At 33.2% G+C, this 15845-nt stretch overlaps 2 protein-coding genes across 3 annotated transcripts; both read left to right on the top strand.

Annotated features, from left to right (window-relative positions):
• The first annotated feature begins 3954 nt into the window (after positions 1 to 3954).
• Positions 3955 to 10600, top strand: LOC107902390 (F-box protein At1g80960). Of its 2 annotated transcripts, none has more exons than XM_041092180.1 (3): positions 3955 to 5071; positions 5478 to 5645; positions 10074 to 10600. In XM_041092180.1, the coding sequence occupies exons 1-3, from the start codon at positions 4049 to 4051 to the stop codon at positions 10194 to 10196; spliced, it is 1314 nt and encodes a 437-aa protein (XP_040948114.1). In that variant the 5' UTR covers positions 3955 to 4048; the 3' UTR covers positions 10197 to 10600. The 2 variants fall into 2 exon arrangements, with proteins under 2 accessions (XP_040948114.1, XP_016684069.2); XM_016828580.2 differs by lacking the exon at positions 10074 to 10600 and adding an exon at positions 5730 to 6387 and having other exon boundaries at positions 3958 to 5071.
• Positions 6615 to 9944, top strand: LOC107902978 (F-box protein At1g80960). The gene is made up of 2 exons (XM_041092182.1): positions 6615 to 7577; positions 9549 to 9944. The coding sequence occupies exons 1-2, from the start codon at positions 6693 to 6695 to the stop codon at positions 9633 to 9635; spliced, it is 972 nt and encodes a 323-aa protein (XP_040948116.1). The 5' UTR covers positions 6615 to 6692; the 3' UTR covers positions 9636 to 9944.
• Positions 10601 to 15845: the final 5245 nt, after the last annotated feature.

The raw sequence follows: 15845 nt of genomic DNA, 5'->3' as shown, positions 1-15845 counted from the left end.
CTATTGATTGCTAACAAAAAACTGACATGTTTTTCCTTTCTCATATTTATTTTTGGGGTGAATTGACATACACGCGACCATCCACATGTATGACACGCCACCAAAGTTAACAAACGTAAACTTTTCTATCTATTTTTGGGGTGAATTGACAAATAGTGTGTAACACCCTATTCTTGACCCGATCATATTCATTACTGGAATAGCTACAATTAATCTAACATAATTTTTATTGATTTATCACATTATATCCACTGACATGATCATTACATCATTATTTTATAATATAATATCCTATCTAGGGTTTATACGAGCTTACGAAAGCTCTTTTCATAACCCAGGTTATTGGAGTACTAAACTGCAAAGTTTCAAAACATTTCGAGTTGGTGTCGCAACTTCATGGGTGCAATGTCATAACCTCCAAAATAGGTTGGCTTCACAACTTGAGGACTAAAATGTGAAGTTTCCAAACTTTATCGAATTGGTGTCGTGAATCAACAAGGGACGTTGCGATGTTGAAAGCTACTGTTGTGACATCCATGGGGTGGTGTTGTGACTTTGTAGGTAGAATACAACAATTCCAATCCTATTTGGTTTCAACCTATCATTTAACAAAATAAGCATAATCCCAACACTCAAAATGACATCAACAATATATATATATGTTCAATTTCATGGTTCAACCCAAATAGGCCTTAGTTATGCATAAATTATTGAATTATCATTCATCCATTACTCAAGTACACAAAATAGACCATTTGCAACCTAATAACTGGCTCAATCCTAGGTACATGTCATTTATCAAAATACCATTACAGCAAAACAGGTTTTTAGCAGCGTTTTTAGTGGCGTTTGGATAGAAAACGCCGTAAAAGGTAAAGCATTAGCAGCGTTTTTGCGTAAACGCCGTAAAAGGTAAAGTAATAGTGGCATTTTTCTCATAAACGCCGCAAAAGGTAAAGCAACAGCGGCATTTTTTCATAAACGCCGTTAAAGGTAAAGCAATAGCAGCGTTTTTTTCCACAAAAGCCGCAAATATTTTTTTATTAAAACGGCGCGTTTTTGATGGCATTCATTAACTTTTGGTTCTTTTTTCAGTAGTGCACTGCATAAACCTCCACAAAAGCTTAAAAGGTAAAGTACTCTAAACCCTAAAGTACTCTGTTTCCTTTATCCTCTCTTTCCCATCAGCCGTCGCAAGCTTTCCATCCTCACGGTGGTCCGCTCCTTCATCCGGCGACCTCCTACCGCCTCCCATTACTATATTTTGAGTTAAATGACATGTACATAGGTAGACCAAATGTGTTCCTATGTGTTAGGGACTAAAATGCAAACTCTTGAAACTCTATCTATTTTGGTTTTACATGAAGTATTTTGGTTCTATATGAAATGAATTATTGAAACCATAAGTATGTTTGCAAATGTGGTTTACTAATATGATGATTATGGTTGATTTGGAGTGGTTTAAATAGTTTTAATACATTTTGAATTGGTCTTAAGTGTTGAGAAGAATCTAATATATATTGCAGGGGGTTTAATGAACTTTTAAATTGATTTTTGCCTAAATTTTACCCAAGGTATCAATACCAAGGGTATAGGTACCGATACCTAGGCTTTGAAATACAAAATTGCCAAAACAGAATGTGATTTTGGTATTGTTTTTGTCATTGGTATCGATATTTTTTTAAAAGGTATCGATACCTTTTGTTTTGGTATTGATACTTTTTCCCTGTTTTGAGTAAAAAACAATGTTAAAATCATTTCCAAATATAATCTAACATCCAATAATGACCCCACACATTTATATTAATAATTTTTGGGTTAAATAAGTTAAAATACTATGTATAAATGTTTAAATTAATCAATGTCCAGCTAAAATCGTTTTGGCACCAAATGTGATAGTCTTATACCGAGTTTATACGATTGGACTGGGTATAGAGGTGTTACAATTTTGCACAACCGATGTGACCCTTCTGGGATGGAGAGCTCGTATGTGAAATAGGGAAGTTTTATTCTCTGAACGACCAGAACTCTTTGAAGTTCCTCCAGCTTAGCGGTGTAGGGATAAAGTTTGTTTGTCACCAGAACTGGAGACAGCTGTTCTCGCGGTGGATGGGCTGGGACTAGTCGGTTACCGATTTCTCTCATCCTCTCCATAACTCGAGTAAAGGAAAAAAGAGAAAATTTAAAAAGCAAAAGTGTTTGAAATTACCTTTGTTTCAAGTTGCTGAAAATGCTAAGTGTGAAAGATTTAGGGTTCCGAAGGCTCCCCCTTTTAAAGAAAGATTTCTCTTCACGCACTTTAACGATTTGTATAACCGAGGAAAATCAATGACCCAAAAGTGAGCAGATGAAAACGGTTCAACTTTCAACGGTCAGATACACAGGCTCGACACCCATCTGCGCACGCGATAGAACGATCGTTATGCATCACAGCTCGCAAACCTACCCAGCAAGCTGCATTAAAACTTGACATGATGGACCTAAGGCATGCCACTTTATAGCACCCTTTAGGCCCACTAAGGGGGGAGTAGATTGTTGTACATTAGTAATCATCGACCCGAGCCCTACTAGAGATTCGAGTCTCCGACCCGTGACCTGGATAGGTCCCACAAGAATATTGAGTGAGAAGCGAGCCATGAGAGGAAAACAAGGTGAATTCACGGACCCTACTCACAGAGCGAGCTCGTGGGCTCAGCTCGTAACGCAATGCCACAGACCCCGCTTTCAAGGACTAAGGGAAGGCCACTGTCTCAGCTCGCATACACTCAGGGAACTCGTAGAAAGGGGCCGTGTGCTCCGTGAGCCACCCAGACACGTGTCCAGTAGGTACGGAGCCCGCCTAGGACGTCAATCTCAGGAATAGAAAGGACCACGTGCTCGGTAGACACGTGCCCAGTGAACCTAGAGTTCGTAGAGAATGTCAGTACGAGGGATAGAGGATGTCAGTATCAGTGGCAACAGAGTCAAGACAAAATAGCGGGGGCCATATCATGAGCTGTAATGAACTGTAATCTCATTAATTTAGCATTTAAGTTGATCTGAAAACTGGTGTTCACATTTCAAGTTTATGTATTTATTATGTTAAAATCTCCAATGAATGGAAATTCAACAATAAAGGATGGCAAAAAGCTTTAGGCGGTTTAGTAAGGTATATTTAAATGGAAAGATTTTAATTGGAAGAGCATGAAAAATAATTAAAACATAAAAAAACTTTCTTTTAAATTGCAAAATTGAGTATGAAAATTCAGCTTTCCAAAATATATTTCAATAAATACAATCAACATAAGAAAATTATATTTTGAAAGAGATATAGTAATCACATTGTTCTTTATCAGGGGCGTAGCTAGTGGGCTGGCCCCTCTTAAAATGGAAAAATTTTCATTTAGACCCTTTAAAATTTTAAATTAATAAAGGTAAAAATACACTTTGCCCTCCTTAACAATGATAAAAAATTATTTAATCCTTTAAGAATTATAAATATATAGAGTAATAATAAAATTGTATTTTTAAAAAAAAAAGTTTCTGGCTTCACTCCTCCTATCAATGTTTTCATTTCCTTAACAAAACAATCAAAATAATAAAATTTTCAATCATCAAAAGAAGGGAAAATAAAGAATGAGACCTTGAAATACACTTACATGCATGTACCTCATTCTCCCCCTTATAGTATCTAACATCAATCATTCAATCAATTTCTTGATTTGTGTAATACTAAATTGTTTGATTTTAAAAAGAAGAAGTTATAATTGATAATAAAATCAAAGATGATATGGAAATTATTTAATCAAATATCAATAGAACATAATTTTACAAATATAAAATATTAGTATTTATAATATATTTAAACTTCAGGGATCGAAAAATTAAAAAGAGCCTAATAATATTATAATATAATATTAAAAAATATATGATAATTTTTTTAATATTTTGCGTTAGCCGACCCTGATGTCCTTTCCATGTAGAACTCTTCATCATCAAAGCTTAAATTATTCTTTCTATATATTATTTAGGGTTATGAAAAGGCGATATATCTAAGTTCCATCCAAGTATGATTGTTCATCAAAGCTCTCGCAAGGAATCAAATTGCGAAACAATGGCGACGGATGATTTCATCAGTAACCTTCCCGACGAAGTTTTGGCTACGATTATATCAGGCTTACCAGCCATTGAAGCAATAAGAACAACTATTTTATCAAAACGATTGAAGGACGTATGGAGGAATGTTTCCCGTTTAGATTTCGATCCAAAAGGAGTGAAGAAATTATTTCCTGCTCCAAATCGACGCAGATCTACGGTGCCAGTAATACAGTTTGGATCCAATGTTTGCCATGACGAGGGTGATGATATTGATGATACTGATCCGAGGGAAGAGATTTCCCGAGTTGTTAAGAATATCGATAATGTATTGTTATCTCATGAACGTAACTTGATGAGTTGCAGAATCGTTCATCTCTCAAATAGTTACAGAAGCGGTGATGTTGAGAAGTGGATCAAATATCTTACATCCGAGAAGAAAGTGCAAGAATTGGCTTTCCTTTGCGATGATTTTCAGCATGAGTTTTATCCAGTAAGCCTTTATGGATGGGGTCTGAATTTACCGTCTGGGATTTTTTCATGTAGAACTCTGCAATCGCTTGAGTTCACAAATTACGGTATCCGATTCCATCGCCCTTTTCACCATTGCCATAACCTCAAAACCTTGAAACTCTATTACTGTGATATTAGGACTGAAACCCTTGAAGCAATCGTTTCTAGCTGTGATTTTATGGAACATCTGAGCGTTTGTTCTTCCACCTCCAGTTTAAAACAGGTTCGGATCTTTAGCCAAACGGTTAAGACTGTGGAGCTGGAATCATTGGATTTGGAGGGGATTTATTTATCTACCCAATCTCTTGGTGCTTTGGTGCTTCATTCTATGAAATTTCCAGCCAAAAGTTTGGTTATCCATGCTCCAAATCTTAGGGTTTTTACTGCAACTCGCAAGCCCATAACTAAAAATCCATACAATTTCACCCGTCCTTCAAAACAGACCAAGATTGCTGAAATTCTAGAGTATTGCACTCATCTCTTGGTAAGCATTTAATTTCATGACGGTTTGGTTATTAGAATCATACACCTTTCGCTCTATCTAAATCTGTATTTTATTATAAATGCTTCTTTTATTCTTGTTTTAATACATAAATTCGTTTTGATCTTTTACTATACTTTTGTGCTAATAAGCAATTTTTGAATCATACATCTTTTATCTATACCTTAATATTTTTATACACGCATGCATGTTTTGTTTTTAATATGTAAATTGGTTATCAAATTATATAATATTGTTTTAAATAAATGCTTGGTTTGTTTTTGTGCTATTACGATAAGTGTAAAATACATGTAGAGAAATCAGATTTATGAATCCCAAAAAATTTAGTTTCTATGAATTGTAAAATTAACGTGATGATTTAATAAATTATTTTGGTTGGCCTGTGCAGACACCTGTAAATTATAAAGCTAGTGATCCAATGGAAGACCCAAATCTGTTTAAGAATTTGAGGGAGCTAACCATTGATTTAGACTTGAACGATAGAAGGGAAATGTTGATCCTCTGTATCGTTCTACAACGCTGCCTTAGTCTACACCAACTTGAAATCAACATAGAGGTAATTTATATATATTTAGATCATCCTGTAGTGGTGGAAATGTTATGAACATGTGATGATCCTTGATTTATGCATTATATTCAGGAAAGCAGAAGTCAAATAGAGGAAGCAACCAGGGATTATAGTAGTGTAAACAGCCGACTGCCATATCCAGAGACAAAGCTATGGGAGCAAAGGGAGCTGTGCGATTGTATTACATTCACACTAAGACAAGTATCCATTAAGGGATTCAACGGGAAAGATGGGGAAATGGAATTCCCAAGGCATCTGATTACGAAAGGTGCCAAGTTGGAGAGATTAGAGATTTGGTGCAACCATGACTGGTCCAGTGAAGGAGGTAAGGCAACTCTTGGTTTACTTTCACTGCCTAGATCCTCCATTGATGTCTCCATTCTTCTTAAACCCCCACCCAATTTGTTGGTAGTTTTGGAAGATGGGTCTCAACCCTAGAATAGGTTTTTTTTTTTTTTGCCCCTTTATGTCAAGGATTTTCGGATTAGTTAAGGATTTTGCATGGGATGGGGCATGTATCATTGGTTTTTCAAAGATGATTTTGTGTGTGATTTTATGTTTATATATAGTTGGAATGACATGCTCCAGTTGGAAAATTAGTTTTAATGGGATGATAGCAAGCTTTACTCTTGTCGTACTTTAACAAAATTGTGAATGTCCTATTTGTATTTGTTGGGTTTGACACTTGTATTTTTGTTTTGTCGTGTGGAATATTGACATATGGACTATTGAAATAGTGCCATGTGGACCAAGAGAAAAAAATTAAATAAATAGAATTCAAGAATTTTGTCTCTTCTTTTTAAGGTTAAAATCATTTAATAAAATATATCATTTGAATAAAACAAGTAAAAGACAAGAATGGAACACAAGATAAACATGAAGTTGAGTTACTGTTTCTTTGCTCGACTCTAAAATACCCTTTCCATATAAAACAAGCCATTATCAAAATTTAGGTTTAAAAAGAGGATATATGTAGGTTTCCATTGTGGAGTATTTTTTCATTGAAGCTCTTGCGAGAAATCAAATTGTGAAACAATGGCGACGAATGATTTCATCCGCAACCTTCACAACGAAGTTTTGGCTAGGATTATATCAGACTTACCAGCCATTGAAGCAATAAGAACAACTCTTTTATCAAAACGATGGAAGGATTTATGGAGGTATGCTTCCCGTTTAGATTTCGATCCAAAAGGAGTGAGGAAACTATGTGGTGATGATATTGATGATCCGAGGGAAGAGATTTCCCGAGTTGTTAAGAATATCGAAAATGTATTGTTATCTCATAAACGTAACTTGATTAGTTGCAGAATCGTTCATCTTTTAAGTAGTTGCAGAAACGGTGATGTTGAGAAGTGGATTAAATATCTTACTTCCGAGAAGAAAGTGCAAGAATTGGCTTTCCGTTGCGATGATTTCCAACACCAGTTTTATCGAAGAAGCCGTTCTGGATTGGGTCTGAATTTACCGTCTGGGATTTTTTCATGTGAAACTCTGCAATCACTTGAGTTCACACATTACAGTATCCGATCCGATTCCCCTTTTCACCATTGCCATAACCTCAAAACCTTGAAACTTTATCACTGCGCCATTAGCACTGAAACCCTTGAAGCAATCGTTTCTAGCTGTGATCTTTTGGAACGTTTGAGCGTTTGTTCTTCCCCCTCCAGGTTGAAACAGGTTCGGATCTTTAGCCAAACGGTTAAGACTGTGGAGCTGGAATCATTGCGTTCGCAGGGCATTTATTTATCTACCCAATCTCTTGGTGTTTTGGTGCTTCATTCTATGAAATTTCAAGCCAAAAATTTGGTTATCCATGCTCCAAATCTTAGGGTTTTTACTGCAACTCGCAAGCCCATAACTAAAAATTCAGACAATATCACCAAGATTGCTGAAATTCTAGAGTATTGCACTCATCTCTTGGTAAGCATTTAATTTCACTACCTCTTTTACTAAGCATTTAATTTCACTACCTCTTTTACTTTCTGGTTAGATACAAAGTAAGCATTTTGTTTTTGTTTTAATAAGTAAATAGGTTTTCGAATTATGCGATGCTTAAAGTTTATATGTTGTGGGTGTTACATAAATACTTATTTTACTTTGATTATCGGGAATTATACACCTTTCACTATACGTTGTGGGTGTTACATAAATACTTATTTTACTTTGATTATCGGAATTATACACCTTTCACTATACTTAAATCTGCTTATTTTGTTTTTGTTTTTGTTTTAATACCTAAACTACATCTTTCAACTATGCTTAAAGTTTATATTTTATGAGTGTTATATAAATGCTTGTTTTGCTTTGGTTATCGGAATCATACACCTTTCACCATACCTATACCTCTATTTTATTATAAATGCGTACTTTATTTTTTTTAATAAGTAGAACGATTTTCGAATTATATATCTTTTAACGATACTTAAAATTTATATTTCATTATATATTATAAATGCTTATTTTGCTTTGGTTATCGGAATCATACACCTTTCACCATATCTATACCTCTATTTTGTTATAAATGCGTAATTTGTTTTTGTTTTAATAAGTAAAACGATTTTCGAATTATATATCTTTTAACGATATATTTCATGGATGTTATATAAATGCTTATTTTTCTTTGGTTATCGGAATCATACACCTTTCACTATACCTAAACCTCTATTTTATTATGCTTATTTTGTTTTTGTTTCAATAAGTAAATAGGTTTTCAAATTAGATATCTTTTAACGATACTTAAAGTTTATATTTTACGAGTGTTATATAAATACTTATTTTGCTTTGGTTATAGGAATCATACACCTTCCGCTATACCTAAACCTTTATTTTATTATAAATGCTTATTTTGTTTCTATTTTAATAAGTAAGACGGTTTTCGAATTATATATCTTTTAACGATACTAATTAAAGTTTATATTTCATTGTGTACTATAAATGTTAATTTTGCTTTCGTTATCGGAATCATCCACCTTTCACTATACCTAAACCTCTATTTTATCATAGATGCTTACTTTTGTTTTTATTTTAATAAGTATAATGATTTTTGAATTATAATGAATTATATATCTTTTAACGATATTTAAAGTTTATATTTCATCGTACGTTATAAATGCTTATTTTACTTCTTTTACAATACCTAAACTTGTATTTTATTATAAATGATTATTTTGTTCCTGTTTTAATAGGCAAAATGGTTTCAAATTATATATCTTTTAACGATGCCTAAAGTTTATATTCCATTGTGTTCTATAAATACTTATTTTGCTTTCGTTATCGGAATCGTACACTTTTTTCTATACCTAAACTTATATTTTATTATAAATGCTTATTTTGTTTTTGTTTTAATAAGTAAAATGGTTTTCAATTTATATATCTTTTAACGATACTTAAAGTTTATATTCCATCGTGTTTTATAAATTCTTATTTCGCTTTCGTTATCGGAATCATACATCTTTTATTATACTTAAACTTGTATTTTATTATAAATGCTTATTTTGTTTTTATTATTAAGTAAGATGGTTTTCAAATTATATATCTTTTAACGATGACTAAATCTATACTCCATCGTGTCTTATAAATGCTTATTTTCTTTGGTTATTGAAATCATATACCTTTTACTATACCTAAACCCGTATTTTATTATAAATACTTATTTTGTATTTATTTTAATATGCAGATTGGTTTTCAAATTATGTATCTTTTACAATACTTGTAATTTATGTTAATAAGTAACTTTTGAATTATACACCTTTTATTTAAATTTTATTTTATCGTGTTGTATAAATGATTACTCTATTAATGCATTAGTAGTTTTTAAATTATACATATTTTATCGTGTATATATTCATGCATGTTTTGTTTTTAATACGTAAATTGTTTTTGTGCTATTAGGTACATTGGTTTCTTTTAAAGATATCTATAGTTGTACTTTACAGTGTTATATATAAATGTTTGGGTGTTAAAGAGATGAATAGCTAGATATAAAAAACCGAAAAATGTTGGATGTAATTGTAAAACACATTATATTTGAACCTTGGAGATGATATTATTGAGAGCGACAATCATGAATCTCAAAAAAATTGGTCTCTGTGAACTGCAAAACGAACATGATGACTTGATAAATTATTTTGGTTGGCCCGTGCAGACACCTGTTAATTATGAAGCTAATGATCCAATGGAAGACCTGAATCTGTTTATGAATTTGAGGGAGCTAACCATTGATTTAGACTTGAACGATAGAAGGGAAATGTTGATCCTCTGTATCGTTCTACAACGCTGCCTTAATCTACACCAACTTGAAATCAACATAGAGGTAATTTATATATATATACACATATATGTTTAGAGTTAGATCATCCTGTACTGGTGGAAATGTTATGAACATGTGATGATCATTGATTTATGCATTATATTCAGGAAAGTAGAAGTGAAATAGAGGAAGCAACAAGGGATTACAGTAGTGTAAACAACCGACTGCCATATCCAGAGACAAAGCTATGGGAGAAAAGGGGCTGTGCGACTGTATTACATTCACACTAAAACAAGTATCCATTAAGGGATTCAAAGGAAAAGATGGGGAAATGGAATTCCCAAGGCATCTGATTACGAAAGGTGCCAAGTTGAAGAGAATAGAGATTTGGTGTAACCATGACTGCTCTAGAGAAGGAGTTGAGGCAACTCTTGGTTTACTTTCACTGCCTAGATCCTCCATTGATGTCTCCATTCTTCTTAAACCGCCACCCCAATTTGATGGTAGTTTTGGAAGATGGGTCTCAACCCTAAACTAGTCTTATTGTCAAGGATTTTCGGATTAGTTAAGGATTTTGAACAGGATGGGGAATTTATCATTGTTTTTTCAAAGATGATTTTGGGTGTGACTTTATGTTTCTATATTGTTGGAATGACATACTCCAGTTTGAAAGTTACTCTTGTGCCTTAATGAAATTGTCAATGTGGTATTTGTACTTTTAATTTATTTGATTTGTTAATTATATTTTTATTTTATGGAACATTTTGGTACCCTAATTTAGCAGTGTTAAATTTTGACATATATCGACACATGAACTATTGACAGAATGTGACATGGCACAGTGATTAGGGCAAAATGTTAAAAGAATAGAATTTTTGGATTTGCTAAAAATTTTCTCCTTTATTTTTTAAATATCATTTAGAAAATCAAATAAACATACATGAAATTTTATTAAAATATATCTTTTAACAAAGAAATATTTTTTTAATTAAATTAAAAGTATTAAATTTAAAAAATTATAAACCCATTTATTTTCTATTCTTTTTTTATCTTTTTTCTCTCTACTTTCATTTTCTTCATTTCTTTCTCCACAATGAACTCTCGCCACCATCATTGTTGTCGCCACTGCTCCTATTGCTAGCATCTCTACGCTGCCTAGTGGTCTTGATTCTCACTCTAAAACGAAGCTCGTCCTTCCCTTTCTCTTTCTTGCTTTTGTTCTCCCTATAACCAACAAAAAGTTCAACCAAAGTTTAAAAAAAGAAAAAAAACCTTGATCCATCTCCATCCACAAGGTTCTAGCAATGTTGGGCTAAGAAAATGTTTATTAATAGATAAAAATATGATGGAGTGCGAGAGTTTAATCCATCTCTATCCACAAGATTCTAGCAAAAATGAAGAAACAAAAATAATACAACAAAAAGAAATAAAAAGAAAAGAAGAGAAAAGATAAATGAAAACCTAAGCTAAGAAAAGAAGAGAAATTATACAATGTCTAACATAATTTTCTACACCGGCCTAGTCACCCAAATAGTTGATATAAGGTGGTATTTATAGGAAAAAAATATTTAACCTAACATTGAAAACTATGTCCTTAAAGAAAAAGCGACTTAAGCTTGTTTGGACACAAAATTACCCTTACAGTTTTTCTTCACCCGTTAGACTTGAGTGTCGCAACACCTAGGCTTTCGGTGTTGCGACATTCATGGCAGTGCGCACGAGCTTTGCTTGGGGCACCTTGTGTTGTGATCTTGACGACAATGGCACTAGGTTCCTTCACTTGAACAATTGGCTTGGAGTCATAACTTCGAGGGCTTGTAGTTGCAGCTTTAAGGCTTGGTGTTGCGACCCACATGATTAGTGTCATGACTTCAATGGTAGATTACTCCAAGTTGGGTTTTCATTGAACCTTCCGCTATACCTAAACCTCTATTTAATTATAAATGCTTATTTTGTTTTTGTTTTAATAAGTAAAACAATTTTCAAATTATATATCTTTTAAAGATACTTAAAGTTTATATTCCATCGTGTTTTATAAATACTTATTTTGCTTTCGTTATCGAAATCATACATCTTTTATTATACTTGAACCTATCTTTTATTATAAACGATTATTTTGTTTTTATTATTAAGGAAAATGGTTTTCGAATTATATTTGTTTTAAAGATGCCTAAATTTATACTCCATCATGTTTTCTAAACCCATTTATTTTGTTTTGTTTTCTTTTCTTTTTTATCTTCTTTCTCTCTACTTTCATTTTCTTCATTTCTTTCTCCACAATGAACCCTAGCCACTGTCATCGATGTTACCACTGCTCTTATTGCTAGCATCTTTACACTGTCTAGTGGTCTTGATTCTCACTCTAAAACGAAGCTCGTCCTTCCCTTTTCTCTTTCTCGCTTTTGATCTCTCCATAACCAACAAAAAGTTCAACGAAAGTTTTTTTTTAAAAAAAAACCTTGATCCATCTCCATCCACAAGGTTCTAGCAATGTTGGGCTAAGAAAATGTTTATTAATAGATAAAAATAGGATGGTGAACGGGAGTTTAATCCATCTCCATCCACAAGGTTTTAGCAAGAATGAAGAAACAAAAATACTACAACAAAAAGAAAATAAAAAGAAGAGAAATGAAAACCTAAGCTAAGAAAATAAGAGTAAAAATTATATAATGTCTAACATAATTTTCTACACTAGCCTAGTCCCCCAAATAGTTGATATAAGGTGATATTTATAGTAAAAAATAATATTTAACCTATCATTGATATTTATGTCCTTAAATAAAAATTGGCTTAAGCTTGTATGAACACAAAATTACCCCTACAATTTTTCTTCACCCGTCAGATTTCAGTGCCGCTACACCCAGGCTTTTGATGTTGCGACATTTGTGGCAGTGGGCACGAGCTTAGCTTGGGGGCACCTGGTATCGCAACCTCGATGACAATGGCACTAGGTTCCTTCATTTGAACAATTGGCTTGAATTCATAACCTCGAGGGCTTGTTGTTGTTGCTTTAAGGCTTGGTGTTGCGACACTACATGATTAGTGTCGTGACTTCAATGGCAGATTACTCCAAGTTGAGTTTTTGTTGGAGTTTGCTTCCCCGAGGTGATAGGGAATCAGTGTCGCAACCCCCAAAACAATTAAGGTCCTCTTTGATGTTTGGCCTTAGTCATATCCTTACACAAATATTAGACAAGATACGAGTTTTCTTCGAAAAGCGATTTAAGTTTGTTAGCCATTTCGATGGCTAATGTAGCCTTTACGATCTGACCATAACGTCACAATTGTAATACCATAAGGGGTACTAGTAAAACTACTGATATGGGTTATATTGATAGGGATTTTGTTGATTTTAAGATTAGAGGTCAGTTTGATTTTGTTGGTTTTGGTTTCCATGCATAGAGTTTTGGTTTTAAGTTGTTCAGGTTTGAGTTGTGTTGCATAGATGTTTTGAATAGTGGGATCTATGGTTGGGTCATTAGTAGGATCAAAATCAGTGCTAGGAGGATCACTAGTACTAGGTTTTACATTGTGGCGCCCCAAAGCCGGTCGGAATGGATCGATTTAAATTCAGAACGTCAAATTAGCCACTTACTTGACTCTCCTTACCAGTCAACCAGCACACCACAAACCAACCATCACACCAATTGAAAACATGCTTAAATAAGTAATTTAAAACATGCAAACCTAAATCGTGCTATGTTCATCATAATACAATAAAAAAAGATCGGGGGTAAAATTGTTACACTCCATAAACGTTAAATATGTAAATCATAAATTTGGACCAACCAGTGTCCTAAGCATTTTATTTTAAAGCATCTATGGGAAATTTAGTTCAAAACAATATTTAAAACTCACTTAATTCCAAAACGAAGTTTATAGACTAAAATGTAATTTTTCCGAAATATCCAGGAAACCATTTTAAGGAATTGAAACTACCATACTGAAATTCTTGGAATGAAATTAAGACATGAAAATTCTAAAACATGCTTTTCTAATCACATCAACAAAAATTAGTTTACACTAGAAAAAGACATAAACACATAACACTTGTGAACCCCTAGTTCACGAATTCTAAGTCTGACGAATTCTTATGCCTGACAAGCTCTAGTACTGGCGAACTCCTATGTTTGGCGAACTCTTATGCCCGGCAAACCCCTATGTCTAACGAACTCCTATGTTTGACAAATACTTGTGTTTGACAAACCCCTATCACTGACGAACTCCTATGTCTAGTAAACTCACATATGAGTAACCCTTATGGCAAACTCACCTATGGTGAACCCCTATCGTGAACTCACCTATGGCGAACCCCTATCGTGAACTGCCTTAATTCATTCAAATATTTAACAACCTATCCACAACTGCTACATACTTCAAGCATATTTGAAGCAGTATAAACACACACAAACTAATATAAAAGTCCTTAAACAGTTCATAGAAAGACCATTAAGAAATCTAAAACAAAAGTAAAATCTAGTCCCTCAAATTTAATCCCACATTGCCATCCTTTATGAAATAAAAACCATTTCACCTACACAACTAAAGTATCTTTGCTCTTAAATCACCAACTTGCTCATACCACTCCGCACCAACTATGCCTCTAACCTTAACCAAGCTCAGTGAGTATTCAAGATGCTAGAATAAACCACAAACACAATAGTTAAAAACAAGCATACTAAATATACTTATCTTATAGCATCCTCAAACACCATATTATAATCATACATTGGCAACTTGTGAGGATGAAAATACATATTAAAAGTACTCATTGGATACACGAGTCTCCTTCATTCCACACTTGACTCTTAGAGTCTATATCAGTCCCATAAAGTGTAGCAATAAGCTAGCACTTTCCAATACAACATGTTCCATGAATGGCGAAATTATCTACACTCTCTTATCCCTCCACATGTCCCAATAAAAAACACATAAATGAGTACTCAAATAATATGACATGCCAACTATATCCAATGTTTTCAAAGGTTCACAAGGCCAATATATCCATTTCACACATTAATTTTCTAGTTTATGCGTACTCACACTTATCATGTTCATAACTCTTATCACTTTCATATAATGCACCTCAAGTGCAAACACTTTGCTCAATAAGCCAAATACACTTTCATTTCAAATGTATGTGCATAAAACCAGCTGTTCACCAGGCATATTCAATCATATATTCAACACATATATTCACATCACACACTTGAACATATCACAAGACATGCACGCTTGCTTATAAAATATCAAAGTTTAAGCAAGAAAACTTACTCTTAGGACTTATATTAGATGATTAGACCACCTAAGCCTCCTTTAAATCACTGATTTGTGCATTAATTATAACACAGAAGACCACTCACATTAGCAACTTGTTTCCACAACAAAGCTTAATTAAACTTTTGTTTGCCTTTGTATGCATCTAACATAATACAAAGGCATTATAAACAACAAAAAACACAATTAAATCATTCTAAAATCACAGATCAAAGCCTTTTAACCTCTATATCGAAAACTTAACTAGTTTTATCGAAACAGGTGTTCAACCACTCAAATCTCATTTCCAAGCTTAGATTTTGACTTCATATATCCTAAATATCATCTAAGCACATATCTAAACCATAAATTTTATCTAATTATAGGAATATATTTTTTTCGAGAAAAATCAAGCTTATGTGATCTTTTAAAAGGGGAAAACATTTGATTTATTAAAATTACTTAAGGATTTGTTAAATCAAGATTAAAAACATTTTAATTAGATCAAAATGAGTTAGAAATCACTTTAAAATAAAAGCTTAGCTAAGTAATACGAGCTCTACCATTTTCAAGCCAAAAATTATCTTAAATTCAAGTGATCTATTGAAATCTTGATTCAATCTTTAAATCTCGAATTGAAATAACAACTCACTTAGTTTAATCATAAAAAGTTAGAATCTCAC

The sequence above is a fragment of the Gossypium hirsutum genome, chromosome D05 (assembly GCF_007990345.1).
Source record: "Gossypium hirsutum isolate 1008001.06 chromosome D05, Gossypium_hirsutum_v2.1, whole genome shotgun sequence".
In the NCBI taxonomy this organism is placed as follows: Eukaryota; Viridiplantae; Streptophyta; class Magnoliopsida; order Malvales; family Malvaceae; genus Gossypium; species Gossypium hirsutum.
This window is presented reverse-complemented; position numbering and strand designations above follow the sequence as displayed.